This window comes from Ptychodera flava, chromosome 22 (genome assembly GCF_041260155.1).
Source record: "Ptychodera flava strain L36383 chromosome 22, AS_Pfla_20210202, whole genome shotgun sequence".
In the NCBI taxonomy this organism is placed as follows: Eukaryota; Metazoa; Hemichordata; class Enteropneusta; family Ptychoderidae; genus Ptychodera; species Ptychodera flava.
Window position 1 is genome coordinate 1658021 of NC_091949.1, and position 25715 is coordinate 1683735.

The 25715-nt window shown below is 36.2% G+C and overlaps 1 protein-coding gene across 5 annotated transcripts in view; it reads left to right on the forward strand.

Moving 5' to 3' along the window:
* LOC139122446 (heparan-alpha-glucosaminide N-acetyltransferase-like) overlaps positions 1-25715 on the forward strand; it is a 381449-nt gene that overhangs the window by 123670 nt on the left and 232064 nt on the right. For all 5 annotated transcript variants that reach the window (XR_011549472.1, XM_070687822.1, XM_070687823.1 and 2 more), the window contains one exon: positions 15422-15567. Coding sequence is in view for 4 of the 5 variants with exons in the window: in XM_070687822.1 (XP_070543923.1) it covers positions 15422-15567 (146 nt within the window). In the remaining variant the exon portion in view is untranslated. The remainder of the gene's footprint in view (positions 1-15421; positions 15568-25715) is intronic.

Below are 25715 nucleotides of genomic sequence, written 5' to 3' on the forward strand. Positions count from 1 at the left end.
AATTTGGCCGTGTTAGAGGACTTTTTAGTTTTCACCTCCATAGACTCCCATGTATAAGGCAGTCCATAGACTTCCATGTATAAGGCAGTCCATAGACTCCCATGTATAAGACAGTCCATAGACTTCCATGTATAAGGCAGTCCATAGACTCTAATGTATAAAGAAGTCCATAGACTCCCATGTATAAGGCAGTCCATAGACTCCCATGTATAAGGCAGTCCATAGACTCCCATGTATAAGGCAGTCCATAGACTCCCATGTATAAGGCAGTCCATAGACTCCCATGTATAAGGCAGTCCATAGACTCCCATGTATAAGGCCAAGGAAAATAAAAATTAGTTTCTCACCGTATTCATATTGCAAAAAGGATGCAGTTACACAGTTTTTAGTCCCCAAAGATAAAGTCAAGGAGGCTTTTAGATTGGGTCATGTCCGTCCGTGAGTCCATCCATGAGTCCATCCGTTCACGCAGATATCTCAGACACTTTGACAAAATGTCACGTGACCTTGGTGACCTTTGACCTCGAATATACATATTTGTCCATAACTCAGTAACCACAAGTCCTAAACCTTTCATATATGGTATGATGGGACACCCTATGACACCACACATTGTACCTCATTAATTATGTGCATATCTAATTTTGAGCAAGCAAATAGAGCTAGAGGTCTGATTTTTGGTATATAGGGATGACTTAGCACTACAATTTTTTTGACAAAATGTCACGTGACCTCGGTGACCTTTGACCTCAAATATACATATTTGTCCATAACTCAGGAACCACAAGTGGTACACCCTTCATATATGGTATGATGGGACAGCTTATGACGCCAAATATTGTACCTCATCAATTATGCGCATATCTAATTTTGAGCGAGCCAATAGAGCTAGAAGTCTGATTTTTGGTATATAGGGATAACTTAGCAATACAATTTTTTTGACAAAATGTCATGTGACCTCGGTGACCTTTGACCTCAGATATACATATTTGTCCATAACTCAGTAACCACAAGTGCTACACCCTTCATATATGGTATGATGGCACAGCTTATGACGCCACATATTGTACCTCATTAATTATGTGCATATCTAATTTTGAGCGAGCCAATAGAGCTAGAGGTCTGATTTTTGGTATATAGGGATAACTTAGCACTATAATTTTTTTGACAAAATGTCATGTGACCTCACTGACCTTTGACCTCAAATATACATATTTGTCCATAACTCAGGAACCACAAGTGGTACACCCTTCATATATGGTATGATGGGACAGCTTATGACGCCACATATTGTACCTCATCAATTATGTGCATATCTAATTTTGAGCGAGCCAATAGAGCTAGAGGTCTGATTTTTGGTATATAGGGAGACCTTATGATGCTTCATACTGTACCTCATTAATTATGCATATATCTAATTCTGAGCAAACCCATAGAGCTGGATGTCTGTCATACATATGCACATAGATTTGTTCTGTGATACGATCCAATAAGGCCGCCATGTGGCCATTTTATTACGATTCTTTCATGTCCTGAACTACAGCTCAGACATGTATCAAGCGAATTTATTCAAAAGTATTTTTATCACAGACCTCATGAAGAGGACTCTATCCTCTCTGAGGACCTGTAATCAAAGTACCCATTAACAAGTGGGGACTGTGTCATCAACGATGACTTGTTACCATGAATATCTAATCAAATCTGGTCGCTGACTCAGCCAAAGTGAGAGACATTTTGAACGTTGTTTTTTGCAGTATGAATAGGAGGATGGTTTTATGACAAGTAATTGACCATTTCATGATAGAAATGACATATTTTGGTATTTTTGAGGATATATTATCAGAAAATGAAGCCTTTTGTTTGTTCCCACGGACACCGTCCAGGGGGACTTATAGGTTTGGTCATGTCCGTGCATGCATGCGTGCGTGCGTGCTTGTGTCCGTGCGTCCATGCGTTCACGCAAATATCTCAGAGATGCCTGGAGCGATCTTATTCAAACTTGGTAAAAGGATTAATCCCTATGTCATACATATGCATGTCAATTAATTTTGTGATACGATCCAATATGGCAGCCATGCAGCCATTTTGTTACGATTTTTTCATGTACAGAGCCATTTTACTCAGGCACATCTCAACCTATGTTATTGCAAGTTGGCACAAGGACATCAATCTTTGTCATACATATGCACGCCAATTTTTTTAACACATATGATTCAATACGGCCGCATGGCGGCCATTTTGTTATGATTTTTAGCTACTGTAGACTATAGTCTATAGAAGCTATTGGGTTTGGTATCCGTCCGGCCTCCATCATCTTCGTCAGTCTGTATGTATGTATGTATGTATGTATGTATGTATGTATGTATGTATGTCCGTTTGTGAGGCGTTTGTCCACTCAAATATCTTGAGAATCGCAGTACTTATGGATTTAATATTTATTGTGTAGATGAAAAATATGAGAAGTGAGAAATATGAGAAACTTTTTTTAAATTTTTTGATATTGTTGAAAATATGCAAATTAGTGCCAAACAAGGCGTTTTTTTTTGGTAAAAAAATCTTCTTCTTCATAACCGCTGGTCAGACAGCTTTGTTATTTGGTATACAGGTCCCTGGGGATAACCCAACTTAGATTTGTTCAAATTGTGATGAAATATGCAAATCTGTATTTTTAAAGAATTTTTTTGTCATTTTTGTTGAAAACTTTATTTTATCAAACTGTTTGTCTGACAGGTTTGATATTTGATGTTTCCTACAGATGAACTAAATATGATATATTGAATATATGATGAAATCTGCAATTTTGTATTTCTGGTGCAATTTTTGCCATTTTTGGTCAAAGAATGTGGTCCTCAAAAACTGCTTGTCTGATGCCTTTGATATTCTGTATACAGGTTCCTAGGAGTTGTCTCAGTGTGATATGTTGAAATTTGATAAAATCATCAATTTTTGTATTTTTGGGTCAATTTTTGCCATTTTTGGTCAAAATATTTGTTCCTCAAAAGTGACTCATCTGATAGCTTTGATATTTTGTATGCAGGTTCCTTGGCTTTCTCTTAACCCTTTGAACCTGGCTCGAACATAAATGTCCGATGGCGTCATAGAGTTCCAGGGGGTCAGGTTGCAAAGGGCTAATGTATTATATTAAAATTATGATGAAATCTTCAATTTTGTATTTTTGCAGCTAATTTTTTCGATTTTTGGTCAGGCCATCCTGAAATGAGCTATCAAAGATATCCATCTTCTTCATCAATAGATGTGTCACAAAAAGTTATTCTCTAAATAACAGGGGACTTATAGGTTTGGTAATGTTCGTGTGTCCATGCGTGCGTGCGTCCTTGTGTCTGTGCGTGCGTGCGTGCGTTTGTCCGTTCACGCAGATATCTCAGAGATGCCTGGAGCGATTTCATTCAAACTTGGTACAAGGATTACTTCATATGTCATACAGATGCACGTAGATTTGTTTTGTGATATAATCCAATATGGCTGCCAGGCGGCCATTGTATTACGATTTTTTCATGTACAGAGCCATTACTCAGGCATGTTTCAACCGATTTTATTCAAAGTTGGTACAAGGAAATTGACAAATGACATAGATATGCACATTAATTTGTTTTGTGATACAATCCAATATGGCTGTCATGCGGCCATTTTGTTACGATTTTTTCATGTACAGATCCATAACTCAGGCATATCTCAACCGATTTTATTCAAACTTGGTACAAGGACATTGACATATGTCATACATATGCACGTTGATTTGTTTTGTGATACAATCCAATATGGCCACCAGGCGGCCATTTTATTACGATTGTTTCACTCACAGAGCCATTACTCAGGCATGTTTCAACCAATTTTATTCAAAGTTGGTACAAGGACATTGACATATGTCATACATATGCACGTCAAGTTGTTATGTGATACAATCCAATATGCCCGCCAGGCGGCCATTTTATTACGTATTTTACATGTACAGAGCCATAACTCAGGCATGTTTCAACTGATTTTATTCAAAGTTGGTACAAGGACATTGACCAATGTCATAGATATGCAGATCAATTTGTTTTGTGGTACGATATGGCTGCCGTGCAGCCATTTTGTTATGATTTTTTCATGTACAGAGCCATAACTCAGGCATATCTCAACCGATTTTATTCAAAGTTGGTACAAGGACATTGACCTATGTCATACATATGCATGTCAATTTGTTTCGTGATACGATCCAATATGGCCACCAATGGCCATTTTATTACGATTTTTAGCTCCCATTTGCCATACATATATGGCAATTGGGAGGTTATATGGTTGAAAAAAGTCTGTGTGTGAGATGTCTGTCTGTATGTATGTATGTACCGGTATGTATGTACCGGTATGTATGTATGGATGTCTGTCCGTCCAACGCAAAAACTCAAAAACCGCTGCACATATTAAGCTGATTTTTGGTGTAGTGATGCCATATATGATGTGGATGTGCCGTTGTTAAAATGAACTTTTTAGTCCCATAGATATGCAAATGAGGTAGAAAAAAAGGCGAAAATGGTCAAAAATCAATAACTCAGGAGCTACTCATTTGATCATTGTTATATTTGGGTTTTAGGTACCTTAGGCCCAACTCATTCAAACATATAATTTTGATGTCAATATTTGATGCTTTGCATTTTTAATGAATTTTTTCTTTCTTTTTTTGCCATTTTAATAAAAAATCTTTTTCTCTTAGACTAATGGTCGGATCGCTTTAAAATTTGGGGTGCAGGTGCCTTGTGATAACTCAAAATAGAATTATGGCAAAATTTGCATATTTGTATTTTTGGGCAATTTTTGCCATTTTTGGTTAAAAAATCTTCTTTGAAACTGTGTATGCCATTTCTTTCTAATTGGATGTGCAGGTTCCTAGGAGTGACCTGAAGATGACTCGGTGAACTCAAGGCGAAATTTGCAAATTTTGTGGTACTTTTTGCGATGCTTTCAAATTTGTTACACAGGAGAAATGTAGTAGGTCATTCGTTCAAAGTCAAGTACTGCCTGTGTGAATGAGCAGATTATGATTGTGCTGTTCCAGGCTGAGGTGTTATTTATAGGAATGATGCAATGTTAGACGGTAATTGATGTTTAAACTGAATTTGACCTACATTGTTTGTAACTCTTGTACAGTATAAACCCTATCAATTCACCCAGAAAAAAATAATTAATATGATTTTAAATAATTGCATTAGGAAATCAACAAAGCCAAAATAATTTTAGTGTAGAATTATTAGAAAGTTCAACTTTTTTGACAGTTCATAGGCAGGCGGCAGAAGTTGCAACTGAAAAATGACCTTAGGGCAGCGCTGCCCTTAGGGCAGTTCAGAGCGGAGTAGACATGTGCACAACATCGAATGACGTCACTGAGGAACTGTATGTCTGCCCTGAGAGCAGCTCAGATATTGCTGCCCTCAGGGCAGATTGGCAGATAGGATAGGAAATGTATGTCTGCCCTAAGGGCAGCTCTAATAAATTGCTGCCCTCAGGGCAGATCAGTAGATATAAACTATGTAATACTTTAAGGATAGGAAATGTATGTCTGCCCTAAGGGCAGCTCTAATATATTGCTGCCCTCAGGGCAGATAGGTAGATATACACTATGCAAAACTTATTGCTGCTCTAAGTCGAGATTGGTAGATTACACTATGCAATACTTTAAGGATAGGATATATAAATATGTCTGCCCTGAGGGCAGCAATATGTCTGAGCTGCCCTCAGGGCAGACATACATTTCCTATCCTTAAAGTATTGCATAGAGTATATCTACCAATCTGCCCTGAGGGCAGCAATACATCTGAGCTGCCCTCAGGGCAGACATACATATCCTATGCTCACACATCATTGCATAATTGTATATCTATCAATCTGCCCTGAGGGCAGACATACATTTCCTATACTATCTACCAATCTGCCCCGAGGGCAGCAATATATCTGAGCTGCCCTCAGGGCAGACACACATTTGCTATGCTCACACATCATTGCATAATTGTATATCTATTAATCTGCCCTGAGGGCAGCAATATATCAGAGCTGCCCTCAGGGCAGACATACATTTCCTATCCCATCTACCAATCTGCCCTGAGGGCAGCAACATATCTGAGCTGTCCTCAGGGCAGACATACATTTCCTATCCCATCTACCAATCTGCCCTGAGGGCAGCAACATATCTGAGCTGTCCTCAGGGCAGACATACATTTCCTATCTTATCTGCCAATCTGCCCTGAGGGCAGCAATATATCTGAGCTGCCCTCAGGGCAGATATACAGTTCATCAGTGACGTCATTGAATGTTGTGCACATGTTTCCTCTACTCTGAGCTGCCCTTGGGGCAGCGCTGCCCTCAGGTCATTTTTCAGTTGCAACTCCTGCCGCCTGCCAGTTCATAGTGAAATGCTTGCCATCTTGGATGATTAAAACATGTAAAGACAACTTTCTGAATCCCAACTTTTACATATTCTCTACCGTCATGTGTTGTTCTCTTTATGTTATCTAAAAGAAATTGCTCATAATAGTTTGTCATGATAGGTTGGTCAAATAAATAGAGATAGAGAAAGTTCCAATTTCCATTTATGGTCGACTTAGTAAGGATAAAATAAAATGGTCAATTAAAAGAGTGGTCAAAGTGATAGGGTTTTTAGCTCCTCAGTTTTATATACTGAGGAGCTGTTAGAATTGAAAACCAGTATGGCGGCGTCAACTTTTACTTCCTTCCGTCAACTTTTACTTCCTTCTGTCAAGATTTGGCCAATGAACTTCCATCTGTGTGTCCATGTGTCATGTGATAAACTGGTGCATGTTGGGGCCAATTACAGTGAAATTCGATCAAGCTGCAAAACTTCATTAGCCAAGGTGTTGTTTTAATTGATGTGTATCAGCGATTTTTATGACATTAACACAGCAGGGTTCGATGTGGTCTTGTTTACATCTGTAATCAGCTACACCTCTCAGTTACACATCACACCAGGGCCACTCCACTGAACGCCAGACAGAGAAACATAAACAAATCACCAAGCTTTGCAACGTCATGTATGTTTCTTTTTTTATTCCCGATGAACAAGCTTAAGTGAGCATGAAAGTTCAGCAAGTTTTTGAAATTTTCGCTTGTCCAGTCTCAGTGAATCTACATGTTTAACAATTTTTGGAATTCCTGATAGGATGTACACAATGATAAGTTTTCTGTTGCGAACAACGGTCTAGTCATTGCAATCCTAGCTCTTACAAATGAATAGAATGATGAAATACTGTGAGGGAACATTCTCATCACAGTTTACCTCAAAAGCAGAACGAAAGAGAAAGTACTAGTGCTGTTACAAATTTAAAAATACCTTAAAGCCAAAAATAGAAATAATAGTTAAACAATTTGTCTAAATGGTATAAAGGAAATGAGCTACAAGTAATAGAACACATCATAATCATGTTTGTGAATGTTTCAGTGAAAAGGATGCTTTGTAACAAACTATATTTCTTTTTCTACATTTATGTAATTAGAATTGCTATGTTGAAAAGGTTCTTGCACCATTGAGTCTAATCAGGAACTCCACAAATACATTTACAAATGTATTTTGAACATGTAAGTTTTATATGATGCTGGTCTAGCCGGTCAATTCCCAAAGCTACTGAAATTTTTCGCTCACTTGTTCATCACAAATAAAAAAGAAAGATACATGACGTTGAAAAGCTTGGTGATGTGTTTATGTTTCTTTGTCTAACATGCATGGTGGCCAGGGGTTTCATTAAATTTTGAAGTAGGGGGCTAGAGTGGAAAAGTAGGCGGCTTGCAGCTACCATGACCAAAAAGCGGTCGTCGGCGGGGGAGGGTCACCCCCTCCGGAGGGGGTGTACCCCCTCCCGGCCGAAGGCCGGAAACCATGAAAAATGAGCTAAAATTTACTTTTTATAGCTTACAGTCACTTGAATTTCTAGTATTTTCAGAGGAATAGTCAGCAGTGTTCCAGGGCAATTTGTGTTCATATCATAAAAGCCATTTTCGTGGGAGGTTAGGCCTAAATATGATAATTCATAATGAAAAATGATAAAATGTGGTAATGTTGACGATAATTTGAACAAAGAAAACAAATCTTTAGAGCCTCTATGCTTTTAGGAGGTAAGCTATAATAATTCACTATTATTAATGATATACATTTGATATGTAGATGATATTATACAGTGTTACATCTAGACAGGGGGATAGGGGATTCCCCTCTGTTGAAATGTTGGCACCCCCAATTAATTTGTCAAGGGGACCACTCCCCCCCCCCCCCTTCCATGAAATGGTGCCAGTCACACCTTAGAGGTACAAGTAGAACACATGAACTGGTGAAATGCCCCCGAAATTTTATGGTAAAGGGGGAAATCCCCCTTGTTGATGCCATCCTGGATGAAACACTCATAATGTTATGCTTAAAATTAAGAACTCTGATGTTTGGTATGGAAATCTGCAGATGAACTTTGATACCACTGGGGAGGTAAAAAGGATAATTTATATAACGAATAATGATAAAAAATGACAATCATTACCATATTTCGCAAATAGAATAAAAGATCCTCAAGGTTATTTGACTATATGGGTATGCAAAGTAAGAACCTTGATATAGGATATGAAAATTTGTACGTTCAGAAGCGCACATTTGGATTTAACCTGACGATCGCTCGGCTTTTGAAGTGAATTTAGAGGTCTGATCGTATTGTAGCCACTCTGGGCGACGTTCTTATTGGCGTCGATAGACCGAAGAGCAGTACATATCATACGTCCAGTTGGTTATACTCCTTCACAATTACGCCTACCACAGCGTGCTACGCACATCGGCTTACTAAAATTCCGACTGTAATCGGAAAGTTTTTCGTGAGAAAAAAATCAGGTCATTGCCTTCGAAAACAGTTTAAATCCACGTAATAATCCTTCTCTTGTTTTCTTGGTCCACTTCAAAACCGAGGATCGTACAGCGAAGATTGACCTTGCGATCTCTTCCGTCTTCATTTGTTCATCGACCATTTTGAGTTGAGCCATGGATGTAATTTTTACATCCATGGTTGAGCTAACGACGGCCGACAGGTGTAGTATGTACGTTTTCATTAGCGTATATAAAGGTCACCAAATAGGAATCAGCAATCAGGTAGCCAAAAGAATCGTCAATTGCAATTCCGATTTTTATTGAGGCAGTATACGCAAGACCGTGCTGCATCGTAGTACAAGGCGATCGTAGTAGTCACTCGTCTTCTAAATTTTGTTTCACATAAAAGCCGTTGAAAAGTTTGATTACACAGTTTGTGAAACTTGTCCGTATCATTTCAGAAGGTAAAAAATATTTTAGCTATGAAAGAGTTCAAATTTCCAAAAAAGTAGCCGGCGAAATCGTGAGAGTAACCGGTCAATTTCGCCGGCTGCCGGCTCTTAATGAAACCCCTGGGTGGCCCTGGTGTGTTGTGTAACTGAGAGCATGTAGCATAATGCTTTTGATGACCTTGAACTTCTTAAGTTGCAAACATTTGTCTCTTTCTCTGAGTATGTAGTCTCAACTTATTCAACAGAACTTACTTGCAGTGTTAATTTGAGAGTTAAAATGTGCTTGGTTAATAGGATGAAAATACTGATAAAGATAACCAGTTGAAGATTCTTTATAACCTGACAGATATGCTTTTTTTTTTACGACTTAATCTTGATAAGCAAGGCATGTTTACTTTAATTAGAATGTACTTAACTCTTGTTTATATTATTATAAGCAGTAGTATCAAGTTGAACAAACTGATGTTGATAGGTTGGTCGACTGTTGGAGGTTAAAAGTTGTAAAAATAAATGTATGTATGTATGCATGTCTATCTATCTGTCCGTCTGTCTGTCTGTCTGTACGTATGTATGTATGTATGTATGCATGTATGTATGTATGTATGTACCCGGTATGTCCGTCCACATTAAAGACTCCTAAACCGCAGCATTTACCATCTTAGTATTTGGTGGACACGTGCACCCAGGGGTAGAGATGTGAATTTGTTGAAGTGAATATGTCAAAGTCAAAAATATGCAAATGAGGGGAAAAAAAGGAAAAATCCTGCAAATTGCTAAAGATTTTGTTGAAACTTGGTATGCAGGCTCTTTATAGTGATTTTAGTTTCATTTCTTCAAATTGTGGTGAAAATTTGACAGTTGTATTTTTTTGGCGATTATCCCATTTTTGGTCAAAAAATCTTCTTTTCTGAAAGCACTATCCCTTTGCATTGAAAACTTGTATGTATCATCCAAGGGTTTGCCTTTGTCAGATTTGTTCAAATTGTGGTAAAATTTTCATATTTGTATTTTTGGGGCAATTTTTCCCATTTTTTGTCAAAAAATCATTTTCTCCCAAAGTATTTGTTGAATTGCTTTTAAACATGATAGTCTTGATCCCAGGGTTGTTTTCTGTCAGATGGGTAAAAGTCATTATGAGATGGAGCATTTCATATTGCTGGGGTATAAGATTAATTTGGACTTGCAATGGAATTTTCTCAGTAATCAACCTGTAAGAATGCAATGTCATGCGTGTATTAGTACTTAGTATCTCTGTAAAATGGGAGCACAGTGTCATTGACACTATTTTAACATGTACAGAGCCATTACTCAGGCATGTTTGAACCAATTTCATTCAAAGTTGGTACAAGGACATTGACCAATGTCATACACATGCACATTGATTTGTGTTGTGATACGATCCAATATGGCCGCCGTGTGGCCATTTTGTTACCCTTTTTCCATGTCCGGAACCATAACTCAGACGTCTATCAAGCAAATTTATTCAAAGTTGGTACAAGGAGATTAACCAATGTCATACAAATGCACGTTAATTTGTTTTGTGATACGATTCAATATGGCTGCTGTGCGGCCATTTTGTTATGATTTTTTCATGTACAAAGCCATAACTCAGGCATATCTCAACCGATTTTATTCAAAGTTGGTACAAGGACATTGACCTATGACATACATATGCACATTGATTTGTTTTGTGATACAATCCAATATGGCCGCTGTGTGACCATTTTACTATGATTTTTTCATGTCCTGAACCATAACTCAGACATGTATCAAGCGAATTTATTCAAAAGTATTTTTATCACAGACCTTATGAAGAGGACTCTATCCTCTCTGAGGACCTGTAATCAAAGTACCCATTAACAAGTGGGGACTGTGTCATCAACGATGACTTGTTGTAATTAGGCTGATATGTCAAGAAATATGGCATCAAATTTCATGAAACTTGGTACAGATGTTAAGGTCACATTGCTTTAAGGTGGCTGCAAAGTCTAGAGCGTCAGTTATAAATTTCAATAAAACTATGAAAATATAAAAGCAGTCAACATTCTCTGTGGAATAAAAAAACTAAACATTTGGGGTCCAAGGCATTGCAGAGTCATAGCCTGTTGAAACTTCTGAAAACCTGACTAAATAAGAAGAAGTTTGGGAGTCCTGAGTGTATTAACTTATGGTAGTATACAATGCAAGATCCCGAGGTATATGAATATTCCACATTGATTAAGGGTCATAAGCATAGAATTTTAATACCAAAACAATGCTCATTAATGTAATCTGCATATTTGAATATCATTATACCTCGCATCTTGCACTAATAGTATGGAAGAGGTCCCCTAGCTTTTAATAGATGTTTGAAAAGGGAAAGTCATTTTTTGCTGTTTTGCAGGAAAGTTTGACAAGGCAGTGCTTGCATTCAGAATGCGTGACTGCTATATTGTAAATGCATTGTTAGATTCTTTAAGTGTAAAAGATGTGTCAAAAATGAGATTAACCAAAAAGACTGCTCTGTGACTTCAAAAGAGGGGTGCAAATATGGCTTGTTTTCAGCATTTTTGTCAGAATAACAGTTTTTTACATAATTTTGTGCCAATTGAATCCAACCTTTGAAATGAGATACATGTATGGACATGGAATTTTTACAGCCTATTAACAAAGTTACAGACAAGAAGACTATGGCATAATTTTCCCGTATTGAAAGTACTTTTTGAAAAATCACATTTTGAAATTTGAAAGAATTTTTTAATAATTTTTTGATATGTAAACCCAAGTAAAATCATAAAAACAAATTTTATTTACAAATCCTACCGTACACATCTTACAATTAATAGTGTCAACATATTTTTAACTAATTTGGTAATATTAAGTGCTGTCCAATCATTATTAAATTCAAATATTTAAAAAATATGCAAAATTAAATTTTAATATTTACTGGTGTCATATTTCAAAATCATGGCTGCAAATATACAATTTTTATTTGCTCACGTGTTTACACACGTGAGCATATGTCGCAGCGATGTCTGTCTGTCTGTCTGTCTGTCCGTCTGTGTGTCTGTCTCTCTGTCTCTCTGTCTGTCTGTCTGTCTGTCTGTCTGTTGGTCGGATATCTCAAAACGGCTGATCAGATCCGAATAAAATCTGGTACATATATTCAGTTAGCAAATTGCAAGAACCGATTAGTTTTTGGTGGGTGTGGCTTGCATACTTTTTGCTCATTTGCATAATTGATGATTTTAGAAAAAAACGGATATACATTAAAAACGACCATACACAATTTGATGAGATTTGCTACAAATTTTGATCACACCAAGATATATCAGCGGTGGGAACCATTAAGGGGTGACATGAAAGATAAATGCCAATTTGCATATTTAATGAACTTTCCTAACTAGGGATATATGTCTGATTTGACTCAATCAAAATTAACCAAACTTGGTATGTATATTGAAGATACTATGATTTAACATTATTGAAAGTCATTAAGCATTTTAACTTCAGCCAATTCCTCATTTGCATATTTCATGAACTTTGTTAATTATGGCACAGTCCCTCTATCCACGGTCTGGAAACGTGGCTGGTTTCTTTGTGACACTCCGTGATATGAACCAACACACGATTCACACCTTAAACAAAGGACACTGACAATGTTCAACTGGCCGCTATATCGATGTCGCTACCCCACGATCCTATGACAGCCGCAATGTGATCGTTCAAAAACATGACGTTTGGGTTGTTATTTTCAGAATATCACAAAACATTACAACTTGTTCACTTTAGAAACACTAAACAATTTTTTTTTTCATTAAATGGGTAACGTTGCCCCTCTAGATAAAGCTTGAAAGGGACCACACATTATGGTTGCATTATGATCACGATCGAAAAACAAAATGGCCATGCACTGTTCGCAAGTGTCATGGACTATTGCCCGAAATCAAGAAGACAGGCAAAATCAGCTGAATATTAACATCGACAGCTGAGTAGTTCATTACCAAACTTGTTATTGTGTTGACATGATAGCATTTTGTAAAAGGTATTTACTGTGCCTGAGCGCGAGCGTACGTATCGAGAGTTCGCCATATCACAGTCCCTCTAGTGGATAGAGGGACTGTGGCCATATTGACGCTGCATGGGAAAATGTGCGACCACACAACTAAAATCTACATGCATTTCTGCAGTTGTCTTTACTGTTCTGTTCAGTTAACAGGCATGATTTCACAGAATATTACACAGAAAACATATTAGATCATATTTGGAGACACTGACTACTAGCATTGCAAGAGAAATGGACGACAAATTTTCCGGTGTGTTTCAAGCCGTGCCTGAGCGAGCGTACGTATCGAGAGTTCGCCATATTGACGCTGCATGGGAAAATGTGCGACCACACAACTAAAATCTACATGCATTTCTGCAGTTGTCTTTCCTATTCTGTTCAGTTAACAGACATGATTTCACAGAATATTACACAGAAAACATATTTAGATCATATTTGGAGACACTGACAACTAGCATTGCAAGAGAAGGGGACCACAAATTTCCGGTGTGATTCCAGCCGTTGCTTGTGCTACGTACGTCAACACACTCGCAGCGGTCAACCCCAGAAATTATCGCACACTATCATCATTTACGATGGGATAAGGATCACGAAAAACACACACCGGTTTCAGGATATGATAATTTCTGTCTTCGTGTCGTAGATAGACGCAGAGAACACTTAATAGAGCCAAAAACAGCGAGAAAAGCGTACACACAATCGGGGACTGTGGCATGCAGGACAAACCCAAGCTACGCATTATCACGTGACTGGCCCTCGTATCGCGGTTCGGCTGTGCGGTCTAGGTGATTGACACCTTTTACAATAGGCGTTTCCAGACCGGTGGATAGAGGGACTGTGATTATGGATATATATTTGAAATGACTGGACCAAAGTTGATGAAACTTGCTACATGTATTGAAGCCACTATGATACAACATTTTTGAAAGTCATTAAGCATTTTTACTTCAGCCAATTCCGAATTTGCATATTCAATGAACTTTCCCAATTAGGGATATATATCTGAATTTACTTGATTGTAGTTGTTGAAACTTGCTAATACATCAAAGATACTGTGATATAACATTATTGAAAGTCAAAAGACATTTTTACTTCAGCCAAAACCTAATTTGAATATTAAACGAATTTTCATAATTAAGGATATTTATCTGAATTGACTTGATCAAAACTGATGAAACTTGCTATGTACATTAAAGACACTATAATGCAACATTATTGAAAGTCATTAAGCAATTTCTCTTCAGCCAATTCCTAATTTGCATATTTAATGATCTTTCCTAATTAGAGATATATATCTGAATTGACTCGACCAAAGTTGACAAAACTTGCTACACATATTGCAGATACCATGATACAACATTATTGACAATCATTAAGCATTTTTACTTAAGCCAATTCCTAATTTACATATTTAATGAACTTTGCTTATTAGGGATATATACCGGGATTTACTTGATCAAAGTTGGCAAAACATGCTATGTACATTGATGATTATACCAGGTACTAGGTTAAAACAATATCGAAAGTCATTTCACATTTTCGTGTCAGCTAATTTATAATTTGCATATCTAATGAGCTTTCACAGCTCGGCATATATGGCTTGAAGGACTTGGCCAACGGTAATTACACTTGCTATATAAACTGGTGATACAATAAGAGCAGTCAAATAATTTGAATATTTTTATTTCAGCTAATTACATATTTGTATACTTCATGACCTTTTAGAATTAATCGGCGGTGATTATTGTTCATTATGTTGATCATAATAATTTCAATTAAGTTGCAAACATGTGGCAAAGGTTCAAATTTACACATAACTTCAATATATAATGAAACACGTGAGCATTTTCAGTTCATATCTGGTATTCTTTGAAGAAAGTATTAACCCTTTGCACCCTGACCCCTTTGTACTCTATACTGTACTCTGTACTATGTTATTGTCAATGACTTGTCGTTGACAGACTTTTTCCTGTCATTCATGTAGTGCATTAATGTCATGCAGTAACTGTCTTCCATAGAAAAATTGTACAAGATAGTGTGGAATGATGTCTTTGACATACATATTTTATTCTATAGGTTTGTGTTCATCATGGGAACTTCAATAGTGTTAGCGTACAATGCCTTGTATAAGAAAGGAGCCACAATGCGTGGTATTTTCTTCAAGATAATTAAAAGAACAATAATACTATTTGCTATTGGAGTCATACTTGGCACTGGAAAAGGTAAGATTTCACATAATAGTTCATAATTGAAAGTACAAATTTTCAAGATTCATTTCATTATAGCAAGCCCTAATATAATTCCTAGTGGTTGCAAACATTATCATTTCAAAGAATCCAAACTATGAAAAATTGTAATAGTAAGTCAAGTGTTCATGAGTAAAGGTGTGCACTATTTTTCACAGTAACAAATGAAAGAACTAACAATTTTTAGCTACTATAGACTATAGTCTATAGAAGCTATTGGGATGGGTATCCGTCCGGCGTCCGGCGTCAGTCTGTATGTATGTATGTATGTATGTATGTATGTATGTATGTATGTATGTATGTATGTATGTATGTCCGTTTGTGAGGCGTCCGTCCACTCAAATATCTTGAGAACCGTACTTACTGATTTGATATTTGTTGTGTAGATGAAAAATATGATTTTGAGAAACTATTTTTTTTAATTTTTTGATATTGTCGAAAATAGGCAAATTAATGCCAAAAAAGGTGGTTTTGGTAAAAAATCTTCTTGTTCATAACCGCTGGTCAGACAGCTTTGTTATTTGGTATACAGGTCCCTAGGGATAACCCAACTTAGATTTGTTCAAATTGTGATGAAATATGCAAATGTGTATTTTTAAGGAATTTTTTGTCATTTTTGGTCAAAATTTGACTTACATTGTATGTAATTCTTGTACTGTATAAACCCTATCAATTCACCCAGAAAAAAAATAATTAATATGATTTTAAATAATTGAATTAATTAGGAAATCATCAAAGCCAAAATAATTTTAGTGTGGAATTATCAGAAAATTCAACTTTTTTTGACAGTTCATAGTGAAATGCTTACCATCTTGGAGGATTAAAACATGTAAAGGCAACTTTCCTGAATCCCAACTTTGATATATTCTGAACCACCATTTATGTTATCTAAAAGAGAATTGCTCATAATAGTTTGTCATGATAGGGTGGTCAAATAAATAGAGATAGAGAAAGTTCTAATTTCCATTTATGGTTGACTTGGTAAGGATAAAATAAGATTACTTTTTGAGGAAAAAATAGAGTGGTCAATTAAAAGAGTGATCAAAGTGATAGGGGTTTTATGGTAAAGCTGGGCTGTAAGATTTCTCATGTGCTATTTATAGCAATTATGCAATCTGTGTAAACAGTGCATTGAAAGTGTAACATGATTCCTTATAATGCTTTTGATGACCTTGAACTTCTTAAGTTTCAAACATTTGTCTCTTCAGTGTGCTTTCTCTGAGTACGTACAGTCTCAACTTATTCAACAGGACTTACTTACAATGTTAATTTGAAAGTTAAAATGTGCTTGGTTAATAGGATGAAAATACTGATATTAAAAGATAACCAACTCAAGATTCTTTATAACCTGACAGATATGCTGTTTTTTTATGACGTAAATCTTGATTTAAGCAAGTCTTGTTTACTTTAATTAGAATGTAATTAACTCTCGTTTATTTGCTATTATAGACTAATGTAGTCTGATGAAATATGCAAATCTGTATTTTTACAGAATTTTTTTCCATTTTTGGTCAGGCCATCCTGAAATGAGCTATCAAAGATATCCACCTTCTTCATCAATACATGTGTCACAAAAGGTTATTCTCTACATAACACAGCAGAGCTCTGTCAAATGTTGAGTCGCTTGTTTTTTCAAAACCGCTGGTCAGACAGCTTTAATATTTGGGTTACATGTCCCTAGAATGGCCTTAGTGAGATAATTTCATGCAGTCAGGAAATACTTAATTTTGTATCCATGTCTATAGTAGCTTCAGGGACTTTGGCCCTATGTTTATTTGCTTCCAGTAGAACTTAAAAATTTGGCGCCATAAAGTCCATAAAGAGTCATTTCTCAAAAATGCATGACCAAATTTAATTCTAAGGGCACAAAGACAATGCCATATGATCAAATATGGTTACTTTGCAGTAATTTTGTTGTGAAATCTTCTGTGTCCCATTGCTGCTGCACATATATTTCTCCACCCATTCATCAAAAAGTTGCATATGCTGTGCGAAACAAGGCTTGAAATATGTCCCAAATGAAAAAAAAAACAAGCTTTCATACTCCAGTAAGTTGTGACGCCACCAACACCGCATTGCACAAAAATAGATACAACAGTTGACTCTTTCAAGAACGATCTTGGCCTCTTCTCTGTGAGAGATGTTGACTATCATCAAATCAACAGAAGGGGATACGTAAAAGTAGGGTGACTGATGGATATACAGAAGTCTCCAACCATATGTTACGACGAATTACAAAAATTTAACTTTTACATGTGACCGAGGAAAATGGCCAAGTTCAAATCGGTACATAATTCAGTGGCGTCCCAGTATGTATTCCACACAAAAGATCACAACTGTAATGATCCACTCATTATATTTTATCACCAACAGCAGTAGATCTAAAGTGTGAGGTTTCTTGCATTTCCTTTCAGAGACTTGTGCCACGGTCCCTCTATACTTCACTATTTATGTTTTACTGATTGCAAAGCCACATGGCATGCTATCAAAACAATGGCGCTATTTTAACTGCAATGAGATCTCAAACCTTACCATATAAGGAACCAGATGTGAACTGAATGTACTCAAATGTTTTACAACAGGTTCATTAATAGTAGTACGCTTCACACAACAATCAGATATCTGTTATATCGTTATATGTAGCAGGTTTCATCAACTTTTGCACAGCACTCTCGAAGTTAAATCACTAATTACAAAACTTTATTTAATATGTAAATGAGCTGTTTATTAACTTCACACTGCTCAATGCTTCATGGGACAATTAGATATCTATCAGATCAACATCTGTAGCACGTTTCATTAAATATAATGCTGTAATTTTGGAGTAATATCACTAATTATAAAGTTCATTTAAAATGCAAATGAACCCTTAATTAACACTGCTCAATGTTTCATAGCACAATTACTAGATATTTACATGATCAATATCTGTAGCAGGTTTCACTAAATTTGGTGCCGTAAATTCAGAGTTATATACCTAATTACAAAGTTCATTAAATATGTAAATGAACCGATAATTAACTTCTCACTACTAAATGCTTTACAACACAGTCGGATATCTGTCTGATCCAAGTCTGCAGCAGATTTCATAAAATTCGGTGCATTTATGACTAATGATAAACTTCATAAAATATGCAAATTAGCTATTTATTAACTTGACACTGGTCAATGCTTCTCAGTACAATTAGATATCTATCAGATCGACATATGTAGCAAGTTTCATCAAATTTAATGCTGTAATTTTGGAGTGATATCACTAATTCCAGAGTTCGTTAAATATGCAAATAAACCCTTAATTAACTTCACACAATTAAATGCTTTACACCACAGTTAGATATCTGTTGGATTGTTGAGAAACGTTATACAAAGATAGCTACTTCTTAATTCCTTGACAATGAACACAGATTGTAATCTCTTCAGTTCCTTCCAATATCCTGTGTTTACACATAGTTTTAATTCTTTCTGACGTGTGACTCATCTCTAACCAATCAAAGTCAAAGACGCTTCTTACTTTCCCGCCAAAACCGGCTATATCACAGCCTGAATTAGCCACTTTACTTTAGTATATGTTTACGCACAGTATAGTGTATGTGTACGTGTATACTCAGAGCGTATCGCTCACCACTGGAACTGGTCGTCACATATCCACCCACTTATACATTATATTATTGTAGCAGTAGTTCATCGTAGCTGTAGTAATAAAGTTTGAAGAAATACAGCCGACGCCTCAGTCTCCATCACTTGAACTCAAAGATCCTGCTTCGTAAACAATCCCACACATGGATCAGTATCTGCAGCAGATTTCATCAAATTTGGTGCAGTTATTTCTGAGTTATATGACTAATTACAAAACTTCACAAAATATGCAAATGAGCTGTTTGTTAACTTGACACTGCCCTATGCTTCAAAGTATAATTAGATATATATCAGATCCATAGTTGTTGCATGTCTCATCAAATTTGGTGCAGGAATTTTAGAGTTATGTCAATAATTACAGAAGTTCATTATAGAAATGGCAGATAATTGACATGACACTCACAGTATCATGATAATGTTCTGAGATTGTCATCTGTGAAAAGTTTCATGAACTTTTTGTGCAGTATTTCTTGATATATGTCAACACTGTCATTACCGTCTCCATAGGTAGACCATTGTATGGAAAAAAACAGTATTGCATAACTTCATTAATATGCAATCTACATTACCCAAAACCTAATCAGTTCTTGCAATAAGCATATGGTACCTGTCTACCAAATCTGAATTGAATCTGTTCAGGCGTTTTTGAGTTATCGTGTAAACAGACAAACAGCCTGACAGAGAGACAGACAGACACACACACTGACACACAGACACACACACACAAGGACTGACAAACAGACATCACTATGACATAAGCCCACGTGTGTGAACACATGAGCTAATGATATGTCATAACTTCATTAATATGCAAATCACACTAACCAAAATCTAATCAGTTCTTGCAATTAGTTTATGGTACCTGTCTACCAAATCTGACTTGAATCTGTAGATTTTCAACAACAAAAAACAACCCACTACCTGTTCTGAAATTTCCCGGGCTGACGATGTGAAATGAGGTCGCTATGCTGGCCTGCTACTTCTTACCACACATATTGAAACCTCGATTTGAACATTTAATTTCATAATTTTATGATGTTTCCTATTTTGTGCAAGATCGTTCACGACTGACAAAATCTTACATCAAAGAGACTATATACACTTCGGCCTAACAAGTGGGATAGTTATAGCTGGAGATTTCAATGGTCGAACTGGAAACAGATCTGATTTTACAGAAATTAGTGCTGATTATTTACTAAAATGAGAAACGCAAAATAATATATATGATTTACCCCAGAGAATCTACAGCATAAGGGATAAACAATTATGGTATATAATTATCAGGTTTGTTTTTGTACAGGATTTAGTTTAACTATATTTACATTTCGAAAATTGGTATAGTTGTTAATGATTATGTTTTAGCAACTGTTGATTTATTTTCAAAGTTTAAGTGTTATCAAACGCACAGACTCAGATCATTTGGCTTTAGAATTTGTTTTTACTTTTCAAAGTATCTTACGTGTTCATTATCAGAACATTCAAACTTGTGCAACTGATACCTTTAGGCTGAGATGGTCTCAAGGGAAAAAGATGGTTTTCTTTGCACTTTCTTGACAGGTACAGTTAGTTAGTTAGTCCCCACGGACACTGTCCGGGGGGACTTATCTTGTCCGTGCATGCGTCCGTGCGTGCATCCGTCTGTTCACGCAGATATCTCAAAGACGCCTAGATCAATTTCGTTTAAAATTGGTACAAGGATTACTACCCATGCCATACATATGAACGTCGATTTGTTTTACGGTCCAATCCAATGTGGCCGTCTTGCAGCCATTTTGTTCCCTGTATTTGATGTCGGTGCGTATGTTCACGCAAATTTCTCAGTGATTCTAGGAGCGATTCCATTCAAACATACAAACATACATATGCACATTGATTTTTATTTTGATCCAGTCTAAAATGGCTGCGTGGCGGCCATTTTGTTTCCTATATTTGACGACTGTACGTTTGTTTACGTGAATTTCTGAGCGATGCCGGGCGCGATTGCATTGAAAGTTGTTACCTATATTAATCCGTATGACATATATATGCACACCAATTTTTGTAACGATTCGATCATAAATGGCTGTGTGACGACCGTTTTCTTTCCTGTATTTGATATCCATCCACAGGGTCCCAAGGATGAAATTAATATTAATGCTGTGTCCATGCATAGGGGCTCATGAATGCAGATATCTGAGATATTCCTGTGCCAATTCTTTTTAAACTTGGTACAAGGATACTACCGGTACACTGTGACATACATATAAAGGTTTATTTATATTGGTGTGGCATGCATAATTATTTCTAATTTGCATAATTTGAGGTTAGAGCGTTGTTTCTGGTACAACTGTGCAAAATTTGATGAAACTTTGTGCGCATGTTTTTAGTCCCCACGGACACCGTCTGGGGGACTTATAGGTTTGGTCATGTCTGTGTGTGTGTGCTTGCATGTGTCCGTCCGTTCACGCAGATATCTCAGAGATGCCCGAAGCGATTTCATTCAAACTTGGTACAAGGATTACTTCATATGTCATACAGATGCACGTTGATTTGTTTTGTGATACGATCCAATATGGCTGCCGTACAGCCATTTTTTTATCTTGATATTTGGTGTGTACATGGATGATGGGCTGTAGATGAGATTTTGTTCAAATGAAGTTGTCATTGCCAAAAATATGCAAATTAAGTGAAAAAATGTAAAAACAGTCAAAATTGAAAAACTCAATAACCACTGAGCAGATTACATGAAAAATTGGCATGTAAGTACTTTGGGCTGACATGAAATGATTGTGCACATCTTTGGTCAGTATCTTGGACTTGCTATTTTTCATGAATTTTTGTAATTTTCTCCCATTTTTGTCAAAAATCTTCTTCTCTGAAACCACAAGTCCGATTGATTTGAAACTTGGTATGGAAGTGCATAGGAGTGACCTTTCCCAATTTGGGCATCGTGGTGAAATTTGCATATTTTTAGTTTACACGTCCATAGACTCCCATGTATAAGGCAATCTCCATAGACTCCCATGTATAAGGCCACGAAAAATAAAAATTTAGTTTCTCATCGTATTCATATTGCAAAAAGGATGCAGTGACACAATTTTTAGTCCCATGGATGAAGTCCAGTGGGCTTATAGATTGGGTCATGTCCGTCTGTTCGTCCATCCGTGAGTCCATCCGTTCACGCAGATATCTCGGATATTTTGACAAAATGTCATGTGACCTTGATGACCTTTGATCTCAAATATACATATTTGTCCAGTAACCACAAGTGCTACACCCTTCATATTTGGTATAATTGGACACCGTATGACACCACATACTGTACCTCAACAATTATGCACATATCTCATTCTGAGCAAGCCAATAGAGCTGGATGTCTGATTTTTGGTATATAGGGATAACTATAGGAGAGAAATTTTTTGACCAAATGTCATGTGACCTCGATGACCTTTTACCTAAAATATATGTTTATGTCAATAAATAAGTAACCACAAGTGCTATGTCCTTTGTATTTAGTAGGATGGGAGACCTTATGACAACACACGCTTTACCTCATTAATTATGTACACATCTAATTCTGGGCAAGCGAATAGAGCTAGAGATCTGATTTTTGGCATATAGGGATAAATTAGCAATATAATTTTTTTTTTCAAAATGTCATGTGACCTCGATGACCTTTGACCTTGATTATACATATATATGCATATCTCAGTAACCACAAGTTCTATACCCTCCAATTTTGATAGGATATTAGACCTTAAGATGTCACATCTTGTACGTCATTTATAATGCGCATATGTATTTCTTGGCTGGCCAATACTGCTAGAGGTCTGATCTTTTTTCCCAGTTTAGAACCATAACTTAGACATGCCTCATGTGTTTTCAAATTGGGAACAACGACATAGACCTATGTGCCCATAGATCTCAACATATACACTCCAGTGATACTTCTTAATGACCACATTTTCCTGCCCCATCAAGACTAATACTCCTATTACAAGTGGGGACTATGTCATTGTAAATGACTTGTTGAGTTAATTGTTGTATCACAGTATTCGATATATCTAATTCTGTATTTTTTCCATTTTATATTCTGAATAAATACATTAAACATATTTCACTGTCTCCAGTACATTACATTTAAGTATTTTCACTTCATGCACTTTATCCCTTTCACACATGTTCAAATATCTGACCAGAGAACAAACACTAAATAGTCCAGGATGGGAGCTACAGTGTCATTGACGCTATTTTTTATGTCCAGAACCATAACTCAGACATGTATTAAGTGAATTTATTCAAACTTGGTACAAGGACATTGACCAATGTCACACATATGCATCTTGATTTGTTTTGTGATGTGATCCAATATGGCCACTGTGTGGCCATTTTATGGTTTTTTTATGTCCAGAACCATAACTCAGACATGTATCAAGCGAATTTATTCAAAGTTGGTACAAGGAGATTGACCAATGTTATACATATGCACATTAATTTGTTTTGTGATACGATCCAATATGGCTGCTGTGCGGCCATTTTGTTATGATATTTTCATGTCCTGAACCATATCGCAGTCATATCTCAACCGATTTTATTCAAAGTTATTACAAGGACATTGACCTACCGGTATGTCATACATATACACATTGATTTGTTTTGTGATACGATCCAATATGGCCACCATGTGGCTATTTTATTACGATTTTTTCATGTCCTGAACTACAACTCAGACATGTATCAAGTGAATTTATTCAAAAGTATTTTTATCACATACCTAATGAAGAGGACTCTATCCTCTCTGAGGACCTGTAATCAAAGTACCCATTAACAAGTGGGGACTGTGTCATCAACGATGAATTGTTATGTGATACTTTTTATGATAGTATAGCTCAAGGAAATCTTGAGGATGCTGCAGTGTGTTTATCAGAGGTAATCTATTCTAGTTGTAATGATGTGAAAGTTAAAGATAATAGTAACAATAGGAGAAAAGTGAGAACACTTGGTTTGAAAAGGAATGTTTAACAACTAAGAAGTTTATCGGTGTCTCAACCATTTCAGAAACATTAGAAACAGTGATAGTTTAGATAATTATTTAAAGACCAAAAAAAAATTATAAAAAGTTAATGAGAAAGAAAAAAGAACAATATCAGAAGCATAAAAGGGAGAAATTTATTCATTTAGCTGAGCAACCAAATACTGCAGGTAGGTCATTTGGCAAAATGTCCGTCAAAGGACTACAGTCCCATCAGATAAAATTTACCAACAAGAATGGTTTGATTATTTTCAAAGTTTATTTAATACAAGGAGAGACAGAAGACATCAAAGATTTTTCTTCTCAATTTAAGATTATATTGATGGTTTAAATTTTGAGGAGAAAAATACTGCTGTTGATTGTTCAATTTTCAAGCAACCTATCACTGTGGCCAAAAAAACAATGTTTCAAAATTAAAAAATAATAAAGCCCCAGGTCACAACGGTATACCTACTGAATGTTGGAAACATGCACCTATAGAAATTTTTGATATGCTGCATATACTATATAATGAAATTTTCGAACATAGAATTTTCACTAGAGAGTAGGCAATTCGGTCAACAAGTCGTATACGGTACATACGAGATACTACGTATATTGCTTGACATGTTAAAAGATACTGAATGAATGGGTGACCATGCATACATTCGACCCTGGTTTTAGACAAATTAAATGAAACAATCGTGAAAATGAATTAATGGTATGACCATTAATTCATTCTAGCTTTGGTTTCATGTCTCATGTCCAAAACCAGTATCGAATATATACATGGTTACACATTCATTCAGTATCTTTCAACATGTCAAACAATATAAATAGTATCTTGCATCAAACAAAATTCATGAAAAATGGGCGACTTTGTCCCTTTAATGTTGTAAGAAAAGTGTACATAAATGTATTATCTGATAGATTAATGCATTGGTTTAATGAATATAATGATATTGTTGAACCAAAGAGTGGCTTTAGAAAGAAGAGAAGCACTCTCATTAATATATTTATTTTACGTACTGCAAAGTATATTTTTCATTCAAAAAGTCGTTTGTACTGTGCATTCATTAACTATGAAAAGGCATTTTCATTACTCATTGTTCTATAAATTAGCCAAAACAGGGATGAGGGGTAAATTTGTGTCGTCCTTATATTCTATGTATACACATGTTAAATGGTGTGACAGAGGTTTTTGACATAATATAGGAGTACAGCAGGGTCAGTTATCTCCCCTCTTTTGTTTTGCTTTGATATAAATGATATTGAGGAAGCACTCAAACATGGTAGGGAAACTGTTGTAAATGTGATGAAACTGTTTTATGTGTTATATGCTGATGATCTTGTCTTACTCAGTAGCTCCCAAATTGGCTTTGCGGCGTCTCCTAAATAGATTGTCTGACTAATGTAAAATATGGCGGCCATGACTGTGAATTTTACCCACACCAAAATTTTAGTCTTGTTCAAAGCTGGTGGCCTAAAGACAAAATTT